The 24113-nt window shown below is 43.7% G+C and overlaps 1 protein-coding gene across 18 annotated transcripts in view; it reads left to right on the forward strand.

Moving 5' to 3' along the window:
- The window catches only part of DOCK7 (dedicator of cytokinesis 7), a 172798-nt gene that overhangs the window by 137191 nt on the left and 11494 nt on the right, over nucleotides 1-24113 (forward strand). For 7 of the 18 annotated variants that reach the window (XM_050961938.1, XM_050961948.1, XM_050961949.1 and 4 more), the window contains 11 exons: nucleotides 532-628; nucleotides 1065-1082; nucleotides 4338-4434; nucleotides 5350-5484; nucleotides 6430-6582; nucleotides 8191-8349; nucleotides 8665-8765; nucleotides 10371-10563; nucleotides 13099-13242; nucleotides 14445-14576; nucleotides 16189-16203. In XM_050961938.1, coding sequence (XP_050817895.1) covers nucleotides 532-628; nucleotides 1065-1082; nucleotides 4338-4434; nucleotides 5350-5484; nucleotides 6430-6582; nucleotides 8191-8349; nucleotides 8665-8765; nucleotides 10371-10563; nucleotides 13099-13242; nucleotides 14445-14576; nucleotides 16189-16203 — 1244 coding nt within the window. The remainder of the gene's footprint in view (nucleotides 1-531; nucleotides 629-1064; nucleotides 1083-4337; nucleotides 4435-5349; nucleotides 5485-6429; nucleotides 6583-8190; nucleotides 8350-8664; nucleotides 8766-10370; nucleotides 10564-13098; nucleotides 13243-14444; nucleotides 14577-16188; nucleotides 16204-24113) is intronic. The other 11 variants (XM_050961942.1, XM_050961956.1, XM_050961950.1 and 8 more) reach the window with 3 other exon arrangements.

Consider the following 24113-nt stretch of genomic DNA (forward strand, 5'->3'; position numbering starts at 1 on the left):
AGAGTTACGAACTGACCAGTCAACCACACCCCTAATTTGGAACTGGAAGTACACAATCAGGCAGCAGCAGAGACCCAAAAACAAACAAAAAACCCCAAATACAATGCAGTAATGTGTTAAATGTAAACTACCAAAAAAAAGGGAAAGTTTCAAAAAAAAGATTTGACACAATAAGGAAACGGTTTCTGTCCTTGTTTCATTTAAATTAAGATGGTTAAAAGCAGCATTTTTTCTTCTGCGTAGTAAAGTTTCAATGTTGTATTGTCAGTGTTCAGTTGTAAACTTTTGAAAGAACTACTACCATGTTTTGTTCAGAGTTATGACCATTTCCTAGAGTTACAAACAGCCTCCATTCCCGAGGTGTTCGTAACTCTGCAGTTCTACTGTACAGACAGATGAATGTTACGGCTTTCCATGCTATAGAGTTTTCTCATGCTGTCTGTCACATATTACTTGCAACCAAGTCTTTGGTTGCCACATGGAAAAAGTTAATATTGATTTATTTAAAAAAAATTTGATGTTACCCGACAGAAAGAAGTCCATCTGGGAGTGCGTTTGGAAGTCAGGAGAATCTAAGATGGAGAAAGGATATGACTCACTGGCGTCAAAACACAGAAAAGCTTGACAAGTAACTCTTATCTTATCCTTCTACATCAATAACTGCATAGTCACGTTACAAACTCAAGCCCTGACTCTGCTCCCGTTGAAGCCAAAGGCAACAGTCCAGTTGTCCTCAGTGTGAGCAGGATCAGGCCATAAGCGGACAGGCTGATTATATGGGAATAGTTTTAATGCTGACAGACACAGCATCACTTTCCATTTCTTTCTCAGCATTTCAGAATGAGACTTAAGACTAGTAAACTCCAGTATCTTCTTAGATTCCTGTAGTGAGTTGTAATGTAAAGAAAAAATCCATTAGCTATATTTACAGATAGCATATATGTCTCATGTCATCTTTGCCTTATTCCATGAGAGTCCCTTATTCTGGAGTTGTCCAAGCATGCTTTCCTTTCCTGTCCTAATCCATCCCTTTGATTGTTTTTCCACATGTGCTGTGTTTTTAGAAGCCACAAACCACTCAGGTACTGTAGCATCGGTGTGTGGCTTTTTTGTGTAATTTTCGTTTTGTACATCTGCATATTCAACCATTGCAGCTCTGTGTGTGTAACTGGTTGAAATAATCCCTTTTGCTTGTCACAATCATTACTTTTTAAGTTTGCTTTGTTTTTTGCTAGAAGGCTCAGGAATGGTGTGTGAGTTTTGCTGCGCACGTTTCCCATTATCTAAAATTACAACCCCACAGGCTTCCATTCTCCCGTAGTGGTACTCTGAAGGCCCAGCAAAAGGACTGTCCCGAATCATGAACATCAAACAGCTCAAGTGAAGCTCTGAGGGAACTGGGAAATGGCAGAGCCCAAATAGAAGGAAGGCCAAGCCACCCACAGTGCATCTACTCCTTCCTCCCACATGGCTGGACCCTGTTTCCCTCCTTTGTTTGTGGTCCCATGGATTTCTGCTGTGCATGGATTCCTGTGCTTTGATCTTGGCACAACCATATTCTCCACCTCATCCCCTCCATGTTGCAGTGCACCCACACTATTAATAATGCACGCTGGGGTACATAGTTCTCCTTCCTGACATCTCCAGAGCACTTGCCACCGGCACAACAGAAATGCAGTATTTTTGCTGTTTGGCTCTAGCATATCTGTGTAACAAGCTTTGAATAGAATCCCAGGAGATTCACTGTTGCATTTTGCAGACATGTGTCAACCCAAGAGTTTTAGAAATTAGAGTTATTATGAAGTAAGTATGTGTGTGTGTTTGTGTACATGTGCGCATGCAAATATACACAGAGACAGGCAACACTACACAATGAATTAATGTTACATATGTGCGGTGTATCTTATACCTCTTCATCCACTTAGAAGACAGTGTTTGAACACATGCCAAAATGAGCTACATGGATGCAAGTAGCCATGCTAACCCTCTCCAGAAACCAAAGAACTCTCCCCACGTCTCAGGAAAAACTTGAGTAAATAGCCTTTGTAACGTATTCTGAAAGCCATCAAACTTAGATCTAGGAGATAGTCAAGGACCCTTCACTAAGAACACCCAGCCACCAGCCCTCAGATATAGGAATTTTTGGCTCAGCAGTCAAGACTACAAGGAGATAGGCAGACTCCTGCATGCAGAGGGCTTTAGGTCACAACCAGCACCTTGAACTGCATGCTGAAATGGATGGGAAACCAGCACAGTCTGTGGAGCAAAGGTGTGAAGTGGTCCAGGTGTAAAACTGCCCTGTACAAGCAAGCAGCCTTGCTCTGCAATGGTTGAGGATTCCAAGCTCTCTCTGAAGTGGAATACACATTGGTAGTCCATTGGCGTGGATGACTGTGGTGAGGTCTGTGCCCAAAAGGAAGGGCTGTAACCATCTAGCCAAAAGGGAACTTAAATTCTGCGGTGATGGGTCCCTTAAAAGTACTTTGCATGAAGATGGAAAAAAGCTCCCTTGACTGCTGCTGCAATCTGGCTATCCAGAAGCAGCCAGGCATCCAACAACAAAAGACAGACATAGCTCCTGAAAATGAAAGGGCTAATACCACCTCTACCATCCCTGCCAATTGCTTTTACTCAACTCAGGACTGTAACCTCTTGTTTTGTCAGCCAGGTAACTTTTATCCAAACCTCCAGTCATGTCCAGATATTGGCAAAGCTGAACTGTACTGTCAGATCCAATGAAATAGAGACATGGGAGCAAATTCCTCCCTCATGTGATTCCATAGCAGCGGATATAAAAAAACACCAGATACGAATTTGGCTTATAGAGCTGTATGTCATCATCTTGCTGATGGTACTGTACCCCAAACAACCTCTCTTATCCCTGCTAGTGGCCTGACATACCTGTTGAACAGCTGGAGTCTCTAATGGAACTACCGTGGTAGACAAAAGATAATTTAATTTTCTCTCTCAAAAGAAAAATCTGCTAAAACAACTCCATAAACCCACACTCCAAGTCATCCTTGCGCATTCTATTCTGAGCCAAATCTGGCCTCTCTTCTGCACAGCTCCCACTGGTTGCAATGAGAGTTGTGAGCACATACTCCATCTATGGGTAGAATTTGGCACTTTGAGTTTTACATTAGAATAATCACTTTATAACAAATGAATGTAGAGTATTATTCAATACAAAGAATTTTGTCCAGCCAAGTGAAGTGATCCCAGTCAGCCCTTCTTTTTGCAGTTGATATCCTTTAAACAGTGGTACAGTCTATGCCTCAATCCAGAGCTTTCATAGTCTAGAGATTTAGGACTAGAGTATTCTTCTATAGCACGGCCTCCGTGGTGGGCAGGGTGTGGGGCAGGCTTGCTGCAGCAGGAGCTCCAGGAGAAAATTTGGTTGAGTCAGCTAGAATTGCTCCCAGGGCCCTGGAGGAACCAGTGCTGTAGCGGGCACTCTGGCACCTTTCAAAGGATGGCGTGCGGATTTTGCCTGCATCCAGCCAGCTCATTTGTGTGTCCCTCCCATACTGTATCTTTTCCCCACACAAGGATGAAAGGGGAGCACCCTCTCCGCCCACCCTCCTGCTCAGCCAAGCAAGGCAAGCCACAATCATACTTAAAATTGCTAATGGATATTTGCCAAAACCAGCTAATTTTATTGAAGTTTAAATAGTGCCACTGAAGACATGGGACCACTAGTGTGTGAGTAGGACTGGGACCACAGTCAGCTTTTCCAGGAAAGCAAGTGCATTGTATTTAATAGCACAATGATATGATTTTCTCTGGAAAGCTGATATTTAGAAACCTTTAATATAATGTAGAGGCAAAAGAATAAATACCAGATATACGTACTACGTACAATATACTGGACCCAACCTAGCTACTAGGTAGTGGCAAAGTAGTGCAAACTGGGCAAAAATATAGCTCATAGAGCACCATCTTGTGCTCATATCCTGTAACATAAAGTAAAAGGTGTTTTATTTCTTTTGTTTCATGCTTTACAATGCTATTAAACCACCTTTGAAGCAGGACTTTGATGCTTATGCTGATATTAGAGGTTACTGGTAGAGTAATGAAAGGAAAAGAAATTATCATGACCTAGCCTGAGGGTGATAAACCTAAATCGCATAGAATATTTTATACATTAATAAAAAAAACCCAATTCTCCCTCCCTCTGTACTCTTACATGTATTAATGCATTTAGATATTCTTGTGGTGTTGTCCATAACTAACTGTGTGCATTTATAGCAAGGTTTTTCCCACTGGTGAGCCTTGAAAATGTGCCGGCCTGATTTTTAAACTAACTATAACTTGAATGCTGTCTTTTCTTCTGTTAGATCAAGGGCAGAGATAGAACATGAAGCACTTATTGATGGAAATCTTGCAACTGAAGCAAATCTGATTATTTTGGATACATTAGAAATAGTTGTCCAGGTAAGGAAGAGGGGGATTTTGCAGATGTCCGAACAACATTTTGCCAGCAGGTTAAGTGGTTCAGATTCTTAAACTATGCCCTCCTGCTGTTCGTATTTAAACTTTGCTGCTGCAGCAGAAAGGGGGGTCCAGGAGGTGAGATCCTAGAGTAGATAAAAGATCACAGTGATTTTTTTCCCCAGTCATATAAGAGTCTGTTTTGTAAATCACAAACATTCCTCCAGCCTTGTTGTCCTCATTAGAGTAGTGCCGGAAATATTTGCTTGCGTGTTTTAATGTGTAAATAATGCCTGGCAGAATATGTCATAATTCCATGGTCCTGCCCTCCTCTGACAAATTTCTGCTAGTTCCTTCCCAGATTTGCCATTCTGCCCCAGGGCTCTGCAGGAGGAATTGTGCTTCCCAGAGGCGCATGGGAAAGGTACCACCGGAATTATCTCATAAGGAGGTGCAGTGAGCTCCCCTCTGCAACTATGGCCCTGTTGTTCTTTGTCTCTTAGGTTGTTTAAGTGTTAGCGGGGAGCAGTCCTGGTCCCATTGAAGTCCATGGCAAATCCTCTGTTGACTTCAGTGGAGCCAGAATTTCACAAAGAGAATCCATTTGTGGCTGGCTCTTGTGTTGGGTGCATCTTCCACCTTCCAAACCCACACAAGAGCCAGCCAAAGTGTGTGTCTAAAACAGTATTTGTAATAGAGCTTAGTGCATACATAATGCGTCAAGGGCCAGATCCTCAGAAGGTGTAAATTGGCTTCAGTAGGACTCCTGATTCCCACCTGTTGAGGATTTGGCTCAGAAACTTGTGAGGTTCACACATTTGTAATAGGTCAGTGCAGATTATTCAGGACAGTAGCACCACCTAATCGACCGAAGGATTAACTTTGTTCGTGTGACTGTTGATTTAATTTTGACAACAGACTGTGTCTGTGACGGAATCCAAAGAGAGCATTCTCGGTGGGGTGCTGAAAGTTCTTCTCCACAGCATGGCCTGTAATCAGAGTGCACTTTATCTACAACACTGCTTCGCCACACAGAGAGCTCTGGTTTCAAAGGTGAGTGTTCTGCAGGAGGCTGTCACATGTAGTGGGGTTTTCTCTTCAGTATTTGGGTCATGTCACTGCAAGGCTGTTGTTCTGTACTTCCTAACGTTAGTGTTTACGCTGTGTGGTTTGATGAATGGAAGGAGGCTGTTTGTTCTTCATGTTTGCTACCTGCAGTCATACACTTCAGGTCTGACTACTGTGGACAGAATGAATTTGTTTTGCTGGGCTGCTTGTTAAAATTATATCACATCTTTTCTACACACACTGAGCTGATCTTACTCATTGAGACCTACTTAGAGCTACTTACCCCCACCATACCAGTGCCTAAGGAGCCCATGTTGCTCTAAATCACACCAAGGACCCTCTATCCTAATGTAACGTCACCTTTCTTCTCCTTCCCACTCCTCTTGACATGTAGACGTTAATATCTTAATGGAGTCCAACCTAGTGTACAGAATTTGACCCTGAGACCTTCGAGTTTGATCCATGAGTCTAATGAAGTTTGAGTAAGAAAGGCTAGGAGTCTAACCTGGCTTAACATAGAAACTGAGGGAACTGGAAGAAAATGTAATTTACACTGATATAAACTCCTTGTAATGTAACTTAGGGCTCGTCTCCGTGAACAGTTAGTCCGCAGCAAGCCAAGGTGTAATCTGACCCCCCACTAGCCAGTTGTGGTCTATCTGTCCACGTGCATCTGACTGACACGTTAACAGTTCATTTGAGCGCTTTGATCTAGTCCTCTTTGTAACGGGACTAGCCCAGAGCACTCTAATGAACTGCTAACGAACACAGACAGACCGCAGCAGACTAGTGCACGGTAGAGTCACATCCCAGCTTGCCGCGGTTTAATTGTCCGCGTAGATGAATCCTTAGATTCACCTCTGAACTTGGTCCATTAGTTGATGCTGGCAGCCTCAGCAGAATTACTTCTCTCATGTGCTGTCAATACAGTTCCCTGAGCTGCTGTTTGAAGAGGAGACCGAGCAGTGTGCTGATCTCTGCCTGAGGCTTCTGCGACATTGCAGCAGCAGCATTAGTACCATACGGTCCCACGCGAGTGCCTCTCTTTACCTCCTTATGAGGCAGAACTTCGAGATTGGAAATGTAAGTATATGGCTGCTGCTGTTATTTTATTAGAATCATTTGGAGTTCGCTTATATTCTGGTAGTACCTAGAAGCCCCACTGGCGTTCAGGGACCCACGATGTGGGGTGCTGTATTGGTGAGAGACAGTCTCTGCCCCAAAGAACTTACAATCAAAATAGGCAAGACATGCAAAGAATAGGAGGGGGAAAGAAAAGCACCGAGCAGTGAAGTGACTTTGCCGTGTGTCACACGTCAGGTCAGCAGGAGAGCAGAGATTAGAACCCCAGCCTCCTGCATTCTAGTTTGGTGCCCTGACCCCCTAGACCAGGCTGTCTCCTCTGTAATTTTATAGAGACTTATTAAAAAAAATGGACAAGGATCTCCGCTGAAACGTAGAATTTTTCTCAAACTGAACGACTTCTTGTTTACTACTCACTGTTTTTGTAGGGCCATGTCGGGCTGTTAGGCGCAGGCCCCTTGCAGGAGATGGTGTGGGGCCACATTAGGCCAGGAGCGCACAGTGATGCACAACACTCCTGGGAAATGCCACCACTGCACTACCTCCTAGGAGAGCGCCACAGGCATTCTCCTCTGTGGCCCTGCCAGCTCCTTACACCTCTGTACCCTTACCGGGGCAGCATCCCTGAGGCCACTGCAGGAACTGCCCTCTGCCCGCCTTGTGCATCCCTGTAAGAGAGCCACAACCTGCCCCCTCGGCTATCCCATCACAAGGCTTAAGTGTGTCCTCTGTGAAAGGTCTGCATGAATCTAGACTAATTAGGTGCTGTTGGTTCTGTATTCTGTATGAACCTAACTGGATCTCAGCCTGATTCTCCCCATATGTACTTTACATTACAAATAGAGCTCCCAGTGTTCACTTTACTATTAAATGTTTTAACAGCGCCACTGCAGCAATCTCACAAAGTATACCCCAAACACCTTGTGTTTCATTACAGAGTTCCTGTAGCTAAGATTAGAGCTTCTTTCATCTTGTGATAAAATCTTTGCTGTTCGTGAACAGCAGAGACTGAAGTGTGCACAGGCTTATGGGCTCAGATGCTCTTAAATTGAGAGCAAAAGAGGGAAGGGAACTGAGCTCCCTTAGTTGCTATCATAGGGCTCTTTCCACTGAAATTATAATGCCTCTGTACCCTCTTGCTGAGGATTTGGCCTGTGGGCTGAAACAACACAGAATGGGGTACCTGAAATAGAAGGTCATGCATACATGGGGTAACCTCTTCCTTTAAAAGGACTGGGTCGCACAGGGGCCAACAGGTCATTTCATACACCATGCTCAAGAGAGGAGCAAGAAGAAGCAGGGAAATCTAACAGCTGTTCTCTGGAGAACACTCGTCTGGAGCGAAGTACCCCTGCCATATGCCAGCCAAAGACACACACCAAACAAAGTGGCAGAGACACCAAAAAAATGCATTGTTCAGAGGCAGGGAAGGAACTGAGACTGTTCAGTTGGCCAGCCCTGTTAAGAAAGAGAAGGTGTTACTAGATGATTGGTTTTTATCCCGCATCCATGGCTGGTGGGAGGATGCAAACAGCACTGCGCCAGTGTTGCAATGGACAGTTAAGATTCCTATGGAGTGATTGCATTGTAGTAACTTTTCTGTTGCAGAACTTTGCCAGAGTGAAAATGCAGGTGACCATGTCCCTCTCGTCCCTGGTGGGAACATCCCAGAATTTCAATGAGGAATTTTTGAGACGTTCTCTGAAGACTATTTTGACGTACGCTGAAGAAGATCTGGAACTCCGGGAGACGACATTCCCAGATCAGGTTAGAGAAATACCACCAGGCCAAGAGTTACGTTTAGCTGGAAGGAGTGGCTGGATTTTCATGAAGCCTTTGGTCGTGCCTCATTCTGGGTTTTTAAAACAGGCTGATTTAGATTAAGCCACGTATAGCAGAGCTGTCAGATACATTTCCTGAAGAGGGATCCATGAGCTGCTCTGTAAAACTCAAGCCCTTGATTAGCTCCCACTGATAACAAGGAGCAAATGTACAAAGATTCAGAATAGGCAGTGGCTCTAATGTGTTTAGTGTATAGTGAGTTCCTGATGGCAATTCATTTCATCAGCTTCTGTATTACAGGTTCAGGATCTTGTGTTCAACCTCCATATGATCCTGTCTGATACAGTTAAAATGAAGGAACACCAGGAAGATCCAGAAATGCTGATAGACTTGATGTACAGGTAGAGTTTACATGCCTATTGCAGAAGATGTACAGTGGATGCAATCAGCTGTGGTATTTGAATGCTGTATTTCCCATCTTTAGAACTTGAAATTCCCTGTCATAGTGATTTTGTTAAAAGTAGCAATCACCTCTTTTACATTTAAACTGCTTTCCTTGTGTTACCATGATCCTCATGGTGCTGAGCATGTCAATACCACTTAATGCAAAGGTCAAATGGTGCTCACCTCTCCTCCAGTTTGAGATATTTCAGTGGCACCACTTTTCCTGCAAATACAGGAGGCCATTGACACTCACCCACAGGCCTCAGAGTTTGACCAAACCTCTTCCTCCCATGCTCAAGATTAGTGCTTCCAAAATAGCATCAGAACACCGAATTCTTATAAAAAGCTATTAGCAGTGCAGCCTTCCTCAGCAGTGAAATATCTGAAGAACGTCTCACGGGTGGGGCACACTGGGAGAGAGATCGGTCCCAGAAGGGAAAACGTCGGGTAACATTTTTCATTCCAGATTCTGTCCCGTGTACTAGTGCAAGGCATCTTGGATACAGGACCAGTCTAGCTGCACAGAAGTAAAAGACAGCTAGTCTTTTCAGAGGGACCAGGCGCAGGCCATGACAAACAGTAGGCAAAAGGAAAGGAGTGATAAGCAGGATAGAAAGAGACAGCTAAAATGGCTGCTATTAGTCTATTTTGAAACTATCAGGCCAGGTCCTGGGGCCTGGTGAACGAGTCTGATCAGCCTGCAGTGAGACATGGCCCAAATGTCTTAGATTTTGGGAGTGTAATTGCTGTTAAGAGAGCTGGATAAGGGCACCTTTTCCCCTGATGCACTGTAGCAGGTTGGTGCACGGAAGGCACATCTTGGATCAGGTGACAAGTGGTGAACTTGGGGGTCTGATCCCAATTCCTACCCCACAAACCACCACAGAAATTAACACTGTTCAGCCCAGTGGGCAGTGTCTCCTCAGGAAGGGCCCCAGACTGAATCAGCCTGGGTATTTCAGGTTATGCTCCAACTGCATTGTCGGAGGAGGGGCGGAAGCTCACACAGTGTCTGCCCACACTATGCCCGGTCCAGCCCAAAGCCAGTAGGGCTTAATCCTGCAAGAGGCTGTGTGTTGTGGCCTTGATCTAGCAAAACACGGAAGCTCATGCTTAACTTTGAAGCCAGTGGGACTACTCTGTACTTAAACACTTTGCTGGATCAGAGCTAGAGTGCTCAGCACCTCCCAGGATCAAGCACTTTGTTATTATGTCCCAAGAACATTACATTCACTGTCAAAATGTTTTTAAAACGAGTTCTTCTATTTAAACACCACCCTGTTTCTTCCTATGCTGCTGCTATAGCATATATTTACACTGGTGTTTGTACAGCACCTAGCACAATGGGGGCCCCAGCTTGGTTAGCCTCTAGGTGCTACTGCAATACAAAAGTTAAATGATAACAACACCAAGAGTTTCCTAGTTTGGAAGTCCAGGCAATTATTTTGTATATGACTCTAGTTCAGAGATGTTTATCTCAAGCCTAGAACTATGGATGGGTACTTGTAAAATATACATATAAGTAAATAAACACTAATTGCGAGACATTTATTTTCAACTAGAATTGCGAAGGGCTATCAGACTTCCCCAGATCTGCGACTGACCTGGTTACAGAACATGGCCGGAAAGCATTCTGAAAGGAGCAATCATGCTGAATCTGCCCAGTGTTTGGTCCACTCAGCAGCCCTCGTGGCTGAATATTTAAGCATGCTTGAGGATCGAAAATACCTTCCTGTAGGGTGTGTAACATTTCAGGTAGGAATGTGCTTCCGTCCCCCCAAAATTGTACATTTTGCTTTTCTACCACCTAATACCGAGATATGAAGCAATAATAAAAGTCCTAAGTACAAATCAAAGTTGGCCGTGTTAAGAAGCATTTTCAGGAAGCAGTCCTGAAAACAGCTTTATCTAATACGATTTTGCTGTTCCAGACAGGGTATAACTCTTCTGAAACAGCAGCAAAGAATCCTGTGGCACCTTATAGACTAACAGACATTTTGGAGCATGAGCTTTCGTGAGTGAATACCCACTTCATCAGATGCATGTAGTGGAAATTTCCAAGGGCAGGTATATATATGCAGGCAAGCTAGAGATAATGAGGTTAGTTCAATCAGGGAGGATGAGGCCCTGTTCTAGCAGTTGAGGTGTGAAAACCAAGGGAGGAGAAACTGGTTTTGTAGTTGGCAAGCCATTCACAGTCTTTGTTTAATCCTGAGCTGATGGTGTCAAATTTGCAGATGAACTGAAGCTCTGCAGTTTCTCTTTGAAGTCTGGTCCTGAAGTTTTTTTGCTGCAGGATGGCCACCTTAAGGTCTGCTATAGTGTGGCCAGGGAGGTTGAAGCGTTCTCCTACAGGTTTTTGTATATTGCCATTCCTAATATCTGATTTGTGTCCGTTTATCCTTTTCCGTAGAGACTGTCCAGTTTGACCGATGTACATAGCAGAGGGGCATTGCTGGCATATGATGGCATATATTACATTGGTGGACGTGCAGGTGAATGAACCGATGATGGTGTGGCTGATCTGGTTAGGTCCTGTGATGGTGTCGCTGGTGTAGATATGTGGGCAGAGTTGGCATTGAGGTTTGTTGCATGGATTGGTTTCTGAGTTAAGAGTTCCTATGGTGTGGTGTGTAGTTACTGGTGAGAATATGTTTCAGGTTGGCAGGTTGCCTGTGGGCGAGGACTGGCCTGCCACCCAAGGCCTGTGAAAGTGTGGGATCATTGTCCAGGATGGGTTGTAGATCCCTGATGATGCGTTGGAGAGGTTTTAGCTGGGGACTGTATGTGATGGCCAGTGGAGTCCTGTTGGTTTCTTTCTTGGGTTTGTCTTGCAGTAGGAGGCTTCTGGGTACACGTCTGGCTCTGTTGATCTGTTTCCTTACTTCCTCGTGCGAGTATTATAGTTTTGAGAATGCTTGGTGGAGATTTTGTAGGTGTTGGTCTCTGTCTGAGGGGTTAGAGCAGATGCGGTTGTACCTCAGTGCCTGGCTGTAGACAATGGATCATGTGATGTCCTCGGGATGGAAGCTGGAGGCATGAAGGTAGGCATAGCGGTCGGTAGGTTTTCGGTATAGGTTGGTGGTAATGTGACCATCACTTATTTGCACCGTGGTGTCTAGGAAGTGGACCTCCCGTGTAGATTGGTCCAGGCTGAGGTTGATGGTGGGGTGGAAGCTGTTGAAATCGTGGTGGAATTTTTCCAAAGTCTCATTCCCATGGGTCCAGATGATGAAGATGTCAGCAATGTAGCGTAGGTAGAGAAGGGGCATGAGTGGACGAGAGCTGAGGAAGCGTTGTTCCAGGTCGGCCATAAAAATATTGGCATATTGTGGGGCCATCCGGGTGCCCATAGTGGTGCCACTGATCTGGAGATATATATTGTCATCAAATTTGAACTAGTTGTGTGTGAGGATAAAGGCACAGAGCTCAGCAGCCAGTTGTGCTGTAGCATCATCAGGGATACTGTTCCTGACAGCTTGTATTCCATCTGTGTGTGGGATGTTCGTGTAGAGAGCCTCTACATCCATGGTGGCTAGGATGGTGTTTTCTGGAAGGTCACCAATGCATTGTAGTTTCCTCAGGAAATCAGTGGTGTCATGGAGATAGCTGGGAGTGCTAGTGGCATAGGGTCTGAGTAGGGAGTCCACATATCCAGACAGTCCTTCAGTGAGAGTGCCAATGCCCGAGATGATGGGGCGTCCAGGATTGCCGGGTTTGTGGATCTTGGGTAGTAGATAGGATAACCCTGGTCGAGGCTCTAAGGGTATGATGATTTGTTCCGGTGTTAGTGTAGGGAGTGTCCTGAGTAGATGTTGCAGTTTCTTAGTGTATTCCTCAGTGGGATCTGAGGGAAGTGGCCTGTAGAATTTGGTGTTGGAGAGTTGTCTGGCGGCCTCCTTTTGGTAGTCAGACCTGTTCATGATGACAACAGCACCTCCTTTATCAGCCTCTTTGATGAAACAGTTGTTGAAAACTGTTCTTGTGATTAGGTTGTGACTAAGAGCATCAGGCTTCAATCCAGGAGAGCACGTAAGGTCATGCTTAGTTTTGAGCATGTGAGTAGTCCCACTGGCTTAAAGTTAAGCATATGCATAAGTGCTCTGCTGGATCAGGGCCTGTGGCGAAATGAAAAATACTTTAAATTTGCCTCTTTCAAAGAGGATGTGGCCTGAGTAAAAACTGAATAAAGCTTTTTGACCCAGTGTCAGATTAATTGTTTCTTTTGTAGTATTAAATGTAGTTGCTCAATTAAAACTTTTCAACTCTATCTAAATTGTGTCTCCTTAGAACATATCTTCTAATGTTTTGGAAGAATCCGCAGTTTCTGATGATGTTGTCTCACCAGATGAAGAAGGTATCTGTTCCGGGAAATATTTTACAGAAGCAGGTCTGGTGGGATTGCTGGAACAGGCTGCAGCGTCTTTCTCCATGGTAGAAGATTTTAATCTCTCTATATATCTGCTTCAGCAACCCTCATAGTGCTGGGCAGTATTCAGGAAAATGTTCTGTAAATGAAACTGTACAGTTCTGCCATATCACTTGTTGTTGTTTTTTTTTTTGGCATTGGTAGCATTTTTTCTCCTGGGCAGGTTAGTTAGCCCCTGTAATCAACCATAGCCTATCACTGAGTGGGTTTTGTGGGTTTGTTTCCATTTCAGCATTTCAGGTAATTGAGTTTTAGTTAGTTTGGAAGCTCTAATTCAAGTTCTAATTCACCGTTAGTGAAAGACGAATATTATCTCTATATTAATAGTTAAAGACCATGTAGTTCCTTCCATCCCTTTGAGTAGAGGGGACTGGTGCACACAGCTGCTGAGTGGTATCTTTGTAGCCTCCCTGTCCTCATACCACAGATGCCACTCCACGGATTGCTAGGCAGGGTTTGTAATCTGTGACTAGGGAGAGCGAAGGCTGGTGCTGGGAGTGGGCAGAGGTTGGGATGGTAATGGAATGGTAGCAATGTACCCATCAGAGACAGGCTTTTAAGGACAAGGTAATTATTTACCACAACATGACTTGGAATTCCCTGTGGCGGGGCAACAGACAACAGAGTCTGGCAGCACATTTCCTGCAATGGACTGGCAAAGCCATGAGGGAGTAGGGAGGCATAGTGCCTCTGCAGATGCTTCTAAATCCATCTGTGATGGGTGGAACCCTAGTCAGATCACCTTGGGTGAGAGGGCAAATGGTGCTACTTGGCAGACACGCTTCAGGGAGACACTTCATAAGTCCCATCTCCTGGAGTTTGAGAATGCAATATACAAGTTACATAGACCCAAGTCACACTAAACCTAATGGACCATACTGTGCGCTCAGACATAGATACTATTCCCATTGACTTATTTAATATTTGGTTCAGCCTCTCCCCTCTTCACTAATAAATACGTTTATTAAAAATAAATAGAAATGTGTTACTATATGTGCTTTTGGGTCTATGAATTACTGAGGATTTGATATCTCTTCTAAAAAATTCCTGATTAAATTACAATAAATGTAGGTATATAAGCAACCACTTCAATTTTGTAATCGTAGTTACTGAAGTACTGTGAGCATGCATTCTATACCAGGTGTATTTCTTTTCTTTTCCTGTTAAATTGATAGAAAGATCCATCTGATACATATTATTTTTGTAGGCTGGCATGTATGAAGCAGTTAACGAGGTTTACAAAGTCCTTATTCCTATTCATGAAGCTAACAGAGATGCCAAGAAACTGTCCACAATTCATGGTAAACTCCAAGAAGCATTCAGCAAAATTGTTCATCAGGTAATGATTTTAATCTCCAGCTGCAGTATGAACTGTGAAGATATTTGAAATGTTTTAGTGTTGTTTTCCACCAAAGCTAACTATCAAGGAGATAGCCATTTCAATCAGATTATACGAATAACATCAAAATGATGGTCCACAGTAAATGCAAGGATCGCTGATGAGCATTGACTCTTGGGACCTTTATAATCATACAAGGATGTCAAGTCTGCACATACAAACTTTTCATGTAAATAACAAAAATGATGAGTTAATAAGAAATCTGACAGTTGCATTGTGCTTACTAGTTATAAATGTATAATTTCAGGTGTTATTTTAAAATACGGTTGCATACTAGGAAAAAAAAGTTTGTTACATTTAGCTTGCTAAATAACATTAAGAAATGCTTGGGTTTTATTTAGCTCTTCATAGGCTGCCTGAGCTATTTTGAACTTCACCAAAATCCTTTTTTTGTTAAACAAAAATGTAAAATTAAATCAAAATATCCTTGTTTCCTTGCCTCTGAAATTAGATTTCATTCTGAAAACACCTGTTATTTTAAAAAAATCCTTAAAATTGTATCCATCAGTATAACTAAAAATCAGACAATATTATCCATGTCACTGAAAAAGCAAACACTTAGGAATGAGGTAGCTGGGCTGTGTTATTAGCAAAGCAGTAGTCTCAGCTAAATACATTGTGCAATCTCCTGCTCTTTTCCGTGCAATACTAGCTACCTCATAGCTGATCCTGCTTCGACTGAAGGCAGTGATGTAAGAGCAGGCAATAGGCTGCTAATCAGTGAGCTCACTTCCGACTGGGCTTATTGTAAAAACTGTGGCCCCCGTGTAAACACATGCTTAACTTTAAGCTAAAGGTTAATCACGTGCTTAAAAGTTGTCCTGAATTGGGAAGATTTCCTGAACTGAGGCTTATGCTCAGTCAGGATTTAAAGGCACCACATAGGAGACGCTCAGCATCTTGCAGGGTCAGAGCAGCTATGTGGGACCCATCCTGTGAGTTGCTGAGCACTTTTTGGAAGATGCTAAAAGGCCTCAACTCCCACTGAGCTCAGTGGACCTCAGTTCAATGGGAGATGGAGGTGCTTGTTTCCTTACAGGATTGGTCCATAGCACTTGTCCTTTTCTGTGCCTGAGCATTAGAACTCAGCAGCCAATTCTAAAACAAATACCAGTACAATGGTTTAGTATGCATCCCTCACATAGCCTAGGTATGCGTGACCGTTGGTTTACTTACACTTCTATAAAAGTATAAGCTGGGCCCAGCTCTTCAGTGGATGGATATCTGCATAGCTCCACTGGCTATCCTGATTTACACTGCTGAGGATCTGGCCCTGTTCTCTCCACATAAATGGCTGTGCCAGAATTCCTGATATTAACCAGACATGATAAACAGAATAATAAAGGACAAAAAAGTGGTTGATCTCTCTCTAATCAATCATGTAATGTTTTTCTCAGCCAAAGGAAACAATAGGCCACTGTAGATGCCTGGTAACTTATAATCAATGAGACCATTTCAGATTAATAATACCTTATGTTAGTGGTCATGTTTTGGCCTTTGAAACATCTCTCTTTGTTTCTGTGACATGCCCTTTTTACTTTTTATTATACAGAGTACTGGCTGGGAGGTAGGTAATATTTTAGTTAGTAAAGAACACTAATTGATCAGATGACTCATGCCAACGCTTTGCCCACATGTGCTAGCTGTGGGTATTTCTGTTGCTGTCTGCTGTTTAAACTGAATTCATTAACCAAAGAAATATCAATAAAACGATTGTAGTAGTTGTAGGAAACTCTAAGAAGCTGTAGGTAGTGCATGGATGCCAATGTGTTCCACTAATGAGGTTCTTTGGTGAATGAGCCACTGTATCATCACTAGTTTGTTTTTATATTTTGTTTATAATTCTTCTCATCAGCATTGACACAGAATATCATCTCCTCATACCATATTTTCACCCCACCCACAGGGGTCGATTTAAGTTCTTATGCTCAGAGGTGTCAAAAGCGAAACCTGTAATGGTTAAGCAGACATTCGTTCATACTAGAGCCACTTAATCTTGGTAATTAACAAACGCTGAATGCTTTTTTTTAATGCAGATTTTTGGGTGGGAATAAAATAGCTCAATTCTTTTAACGCCAGAGATTTTGTTCTGCTGCTTTAGTTTTATCAGAGGCCCTATGCTTGCATTTCTACAATATCTACCACGAGAGACGCTCGTTTGGATTAAAAATAAACGATGTCCACTAGATCTCTCACACAGACCAGTTCACTGTGATTTTGATGAATCAGTTCATAGGTCAGTTGCTTGTGTTTGCATTTTTGCTCTTATACATCAACTTTGATGGTCTAAAAAGATTTTTTTAATGTTTTGTAAATACACTCCTAGATTATTTTCCTCAGTTTCCAAAAGAGCTTTTCAAGCACTGATATTTGCTTCTGCTTTACTTTAAATCAAGCAACTCAATCTGGTCCTCTCTTACTATCAAGATTGTTCAGTACTTTAAGACCCCAATTCAGGAAAGCACGTAAGCACATACATTTGTGAGTTGGAGCCTACATAAGATGTCCTACATATTCTCTATTACACTTAAGAGTTTTGGCCAGAGATGTATAAACTTTGTGTCTAATTCTGGCTTGTCAAGAATTAAAATTCAATAGTTTACTTGTAATTTCTGATGTAAAAGAACTTGCCTTGTAAATCGCTTGCTTTTTACTGTGACAAGTCCTAGCAAATGAGTTGACCAAGCAATCCAATGTTTGTATCATAGAATGTAAGTTATGTGTGCTCAATAGCCAATAAGTAATGAAAGCCTGTGAGCATCTATTTTGATCAATCTTCATGATGCTAAATCGACCCCTGAAGTATCCCCTTGTCATTGATTATGATTTTAACATCATTCAGTCTTGTTTTATTGCATGGTAAAACACACCCATGGTTTATGTTCTCGTCTACTTTGTGCACTTTCATTGCCACCTTTTGCTGAGCGTTTTGCTTCGTAGCCTTCACATTTGTTGCATGTTTTTCTTTTTCCTTATTTTTTAAAATATTTTAATTGATGCGCACCTCTTTTTTTTTTTAATTTATTTATTTGCTGCCAATTGCTGCTTATTTGTTTTTTGGAATTTCCCTAATTAAAATACTTTCTGTTTTCTCCTCTATCGCCCTGGTTGCTGACCCTACTCCCCACTTTTACTATTGTCTGTTGTGGTAAGTTCCTACTTTGTGGATTTTTTATTTTTTTTTACTCTGTGGAGATCTCAATAATTTCATTTTACCAAAGAGCAATGCCAACTAAAAGATCCAGAGAAAGCAGTGTTGCCAACTCAAGTGTTCGTGAGTCAGATCTCAAAACATTCATGAGATGTTGCTTAAAAATCATTAGTTTTTTAATAATTTTATTTACCTTCTGGTTTTTGAGCTGTTAGGATTCACCTTTCATGCTTTTCACTGCAACCAGGTGGGTTTAAAAACAAAGCCAATGGAGATTCTTACCGAACCACAAGACTCCAAGAGCTGGTGCTTTGGTGGTTTTAAGAAAACCATCAAACATTGAAAGACTTTAAGAGTTGGCAAGACTGTCTAAAGACTTTATATGTTGGATTAAAATCAGCAAGAAAATTTAAAACACCATAACAGAGAGATTTGGGTTATCAACTCCCCCTCTAACATGTATGAAGGAGTTATTTTTGCTCATACCTATTTTGGGCCAGTTCTGCCTGCATTTATACCCAAGCTACCCTGTTGTCAATAGATGACCCCCTGCTGTGTCTAATTTCTCAACCCTTTAATAAGGTCAATCTAGTTGGCAAAGCTTTTGGTGTGTGTGCAAGAGATAACTTTAAACCTTTATTCCCAGCAATTTTGAAAGGTATTTACCATGCATAATAACAATCATGAACCCTTCATAAATCATGGTGGCTGTTATCTGCTCTGCCAGTTCTGTAATGGCTACTCAATGTTCACCTTCATTCTCGTCTCCTCCCAAAGACCTATTATTTTTCTTGAAATAATAGGTGAGAAAATGCTTTGTTAATAATTTCTCCCTCATAACTGCATTTTTAGCTCTCTTCAGAAACAGTATAATATTTTTAAATGACTTGTTTTGTTTTCAGTTCTATGTTTACAGGGCCTTTGGAATTGATTTAATTTCTATGGGAAAAGCCTGGAAAAATTAGAGTCACTACACGCTCATAACACAAGACCCTTAAATTATGTTACGTTATCATCTAGCCCAGTGGTTCTCAAACTTTATCAACCTGAGGACCTCCATTTTGATTTCAAATTTTTCACGGACCCCCTGTTGCCCCACTCAGCCCCAAACCCCTCCCCACCCCACCTATTCCTGTCACCACTCCACCCCATCCCTCCTCTTCCCAACTTCTTTTGGCCCCTTCCCCCAAGGGCACCCTGTTCCACCTCCTTGCCAGCACCTCCTGCATGCTGCTGAACAGCTGTTCCCCAGCGTGCAGTAGGCACTGAGAGAGAAGGGGAGGAGTTGAGGGAGGAAGGGAGAGGAGTTGATCAGTGGGGCCCCGTGGACTCCCTGGAGTAGAGGGTCCGCGGACCGCAGTTTGAGAAATACTGATCTAGCCCATTGCCAACAGACTAGCCGTGGAATTCAGTTATTTGTTTCACTTTTGCTACCGAGGTACATTTGAGTAGCCCTAGACTAGGGATCAGCAACCTTTGGCACGTGGCTCGCCAGGGTAAGCCCCCTGGTGGGCCAGGCCAGTTTGTTTACTTGCCGCGACCGCAGGTTCAGCCAATCGCTCGCCGCTCCAGGCCAATGGGGGCAGTGGGAAGCGGCACAAATTGTGCTGTCCGCTGCTTCCCGCCACCCCCATTGGCCTGGAGAGGCGAACCGCGGCCAGCGGGAGTCGCAATCGGTCAAACCTGCGGACATGGCAGGTAAACAAACCAGCCCGCCAAGGCAAGCCACATGCCAAAGGTTGCCGATCTCTGCCCTAGACTGATGTTGTCCTTCAGTCTTGCCCAGTCAACAAACACCTTTGGAGAGCCACCTTTCTCACACTAGACAGTGGAGTTCAAAGAACTACTACCTCCCATTTGTGTCCAGTTTCCTACTTTGTCCTAGGTGGCTGACCTGGGTTTTTTAATACCATTAGGCAAAGGCTGCAATGATTTGAATTGATTAATCCCAAATTTGCGTGTAACTGCCTCTGACTCCGCAATCAACCCTTACCTGACTGGCTCACTTGGCTCCTAGTTATAGTAACTCGAGCAAACACCGGCTTAATACAAGCAAAAGCCCTTCAGTATTTCCCAGCCAGGCTGGAAACTGGGCTTCTCCCAATTCCAGGAGGTTCACTGTTACTAAAAATATGTGAAGGATAAAAATAGTACTTATGCATTTGCCCATACAGATGGGTGTGTGTGCACCCAGCTGTCTGGTTTGCACATGCAGATACTCACTTGTGGCTTCACCGGGGGTAATTAGTTGTTCATGAGTGCTCATAGTCAGCTGGCAGCCAAGCCAGCTCCCTGTCGCTGCACCCCCTACTGGATCTGAGCAGGGAAAGAGCATCCAAGTGGCAGCAGTGATGGTGGTAGGAGGTAGCAAGTGGCACTGAGGGGAAGGGGACTCAATACTGGCCCCAGATCTCCCCCAAACCTGGCAACCAACCAGACCATCTCTGGCAGATTCCCACTTCTAACCCAGTCAGCTGCCCTCAACTTTCCATAGTGTCCCACCCTCAAAAGCTGCCCCACAAACATAGCTGTCCCCAGCTTCTACCTCAAGCTATCCCGCTACGCTTCCCCCTGGCCTTCCCACCCAGCTTCTCTTAACTACCCCAAAGCTTCTCCCAATCACCTCCACTTAGATAGCACCCACCTATTCCCCAGACACTTGTCAGCACCCCAACAGTGCTTGGGGTAGAGGTGTTTTGACCTTAAGCCAAAATTTTATAATCATATACAAGGTGTTTGCAAATATGCACATTTAATAAGCTGATTTGCATATTTTAAAATAATTTGCATGTCATGTCATACACAGAACTGCACAAAGCTTGGCAGCTGTGCATTTCATTGATGAGAACAGGAACACAGGCATTAAGGCTGAAATTCAGTGGGATTTGGGCACCTAACTCTCTTATGCGCCTTTGAAAACCCAGATATACAATAAAATGTTTCCTTTGTTAGTGATCTTGTGCCCACTTAGCAAGGCTGACCTCCCAACAATAAATGGCTTTAAAGCAGATGCATCATATGGCAGCACATTGGAGATCACAAGTGGTTAAAGCTGAGGGAACAGCAGATGAAAGGAGGCTTTCAGGAGTTGTTTCATTGTTTTTTAGCAGGGAAACATGCTTTCTTATGGTGCTAAAGGGGGATGAAGTTGGTGCTTTAGCATGTTGGGCAGCTCGGCTACAGGGTTCACGTACATGGAGCCAGAGTTTGTACCATAAGCACTCCTACCATGTTATTTAACCCTTAAAGAAATCCTGCCCCAGCTGTCCAGGGGCTAAATGTTATTGAAACCCCCGCCTTTTAAGACATTTTAGTGATGTAGCTTGTGCCTGAAGTGGGCGTTTATGGAAAGGAGAAAAACAGTATGTCCACATAGGCAGACCACCCCCACCAGAGGATCTTTCTAGCACAAACTAGTGTCTGAAAATGATTGTTTTGCCTATGTAGGTGGCTCAATTCAGAACCAGCACCAGGCGTAAGCAGACTAAGCAATCGCTTAGATCCCGAGCAGCTCAAGGGCCCCCCCTCTTAATTATTAGTATGTGTTGGGGGGTGGGAGGGTTATTCCTGTTTAGGCCCCACTAGTGGACTGGCACTGACACAGGCTCACTCCTTTCTGAAGCACACTACTGAACTATGGGACTGTCTTTGCTGGAACACAATCCCCCAGTGCAGCAGAGTGACTTGTGTAAACCAAAGCCCCTGGAGCCCAGGAGTGAAAATCTCACTGACTTGTAACATCCCTGCTGTTCAGGTCCTGAGTCTTTAACACAGATGCCCCTTGGGCTGGAATACACCATGTTGCAGGGCAGTTTTTTGATTTGGACTAATAGGGAGCTGCAACCCAGGACTCCAGAGGTGAAAGGCTAATGCGCTAACCAGTGCTGCCAGCCATACCAACGCGGCAGGAATCGTACCTGCTGTTCATATCGTCTCACTTGGATCATTTTCAGGAGTCAGAGATTCAGCTTAAGTGACTTGATTTCTGGCTTAAAATGCTGTTCATTGTTACAAAAAGCCACTGTAAATGGACTTTATGATAGTGAAGGATGTTGGCATGTGGTGTGAGGCTGTACTAAGCCCCCATCCTGGCTTCAGATTGGGGAGATGGATTTTGCCTTTGCCATCACTGCCCTGTACATATGTATGTACCTGTACATGTGCACACACACAATCTGATCACGCTAGTTGTATGTGGGTTTAGTAAATTTACCCAATAAAGCCTCAATATTTTGCAATGGTGAACAACCAACATTTTCTTTTCCTACTTGTGGATATTTGCATAGCAACATAAATGTGCCTAGTGCTTAACAAAGTATCTATGACAATGTCCATGCCCCAAGAATTTACAATCTAAGGGCCTGATCCTGCAAGCACTTATTACTTGGCATAGTGCTTCATGCCATTGAAATCATTAGCCACCATTTCCCCCCCAAGATTAAGGCTTATTTGCTCCACTCCAACAACCCAAGGCAGCCCTAAAGCAGGAAAAGCTGGCCATGTGAGAATTCTCTATTTTAGGGGAATCCTTGGTTGGTGTCGGCATGGTCTAGGGAATAAGGGTATGGCCAAGGATACTCCTAGATCCCTCTGAACCCTTGCTGTGACCCAGGAGGCTGTTGGGACTTACACACAATAGAGCAGCCTGAAGGCTGCTCCAACTTGTGCCAGGGATGGTACAGCCCCAAGATCAGGAGATCACAGAGACGGCTTAAAGCCATTTTTGTCTCCTTTCCTGTTGGGACAGCCTCTCAGAGGGAATAGCATGCAGGTGGTTGAGCCTTAGATTTTGAAAAATCCGTGGGTTTTGATTTTTTCCTGTTGTGAGGTGGGTGCATAGAAATGCATCCTGGAAGGACTTTCACATTTTATTTTAAGCAACCATTGCTTTGGTAGTAGTATATATTTTTTTACATAATATATCACACTGGTGAAGCCAATATCCCTTTTTATCGGGCCCAAACCCCTTCATTCTGACACTGAACCCAGCTAGTTTTAGAAATGAATTTGTGGGGAACTGAGCGCAGTTGGAGCTAAGGGCACTGTGCACCTCATCGGAAGTGCTCAGCATCTCAGATGATCAGAACCACAGAGACCAATCCTGCACAGAACTGAGCATTTCTTGGAAGGTGGGAAGTGCCCGCCACTCCCACTGTGCTCAATTTCTTATACTGGGTACCCAGTTACTTTCAGGAGGTGCTCATTAGAATTGCCATCAATGGAGACTTGTAGGAACTTTTTAAAATGTATTTGGAATATTGCTTTGTACCATTAAGGCTAAAGGATGCAGGGCTTGCCTCTCAACCTGCCTAGGCCCAAATAGAAGAGATACATGACCCAATCCTACCAGTGCAAATCCATTGCAAAAATCCCCCTTATTTCCATGAGAGCAGGACCAGGCCTATAACATGAGATAAAGATCCAGAAAGGAAGGCAGCATGGTCTAGTGAATAGGGAAGAGCACTAGGAATTAGGAGACCTGAAGTGTGTTCCTCACTCGCTGTGGGTCTGATCCTGTGCTCATCAGACAATGGTAAAATTCCCACTGACATGTAGGTAGTACAGGATCAGGCTCCACGTAACATTGGGAGAGACACTGAATAGCTCTGTGTTTCAGTTCCCCAGCTGCATAATGGAAATAATAATTCTGTGTAAAGTGCTTTGAGATCCTGTGGTGAAAGGGGCTGTGTACATGCAAGCATTGCTATTCAAATGATGGAAAGAGAAAAACAGATAGCACAGTGAGCTGGAAATGAGGAGGCATTTTCTTTAGCTTAGATAACGTTGTGCATTGCCTGGGTTTCATGGGGCAGTCTGATAAGTTAGAGTAAAGGACACCAAGACTGAGTGGGATAGGAGGAGGTATGGGTCTGAAATAAAGGGTAGCTGAGAGATACAGAGGAAGTCCTGGTTGATAGTCCCCAAGTGTAGCATCCAGTACTTCTATTAAAATACCTTAATCCATTAGAGCACTGATCCAGCAGCGCATTTAAGCACGTGTGAAGCCAGGCCCGGTGTGATTCCTCAATGGCTTAAAGTTACACCCTGTCCTTTGCTGAAGTGGGGCCTCAGTGTTTTTCTCTAGTAACTTCCCTGTAACAAGGCCAGCAGGTGACCCATCAAAAACAAACCAGAGACTTTTTTTTCAGCCCTGGGCACCTCAAGCATCTGCTGTACCATCTTCCAGCTCTTCATTTCTACTCTGTTCTGGTAATCTAGGGGAGAATGGAAAACTCCTGTTCTTGTGGCCATGGGGAACATGGAAATAGACCAAGCTCCTGCTCTCTGGGAGCTCTCTGCTGTACACCAGATGCAGAGAGCTAGGT

The sequence above is a fragment of the Gopherus flavomarginatus genome, chromosome 7 (assembly GCF_025201925.1).
Source record: "Gopherus flavomarginatus isolate rGopFla2 chromosome 7, rGopFla2.mat.asm, whole genome shotgun sequence".
NCBI classification, from domain to species: Eukaryota; Metazoa; Chordata; order Testudines; family Testudinidae; genus Gopherus; species Gopherus flavomarginatus.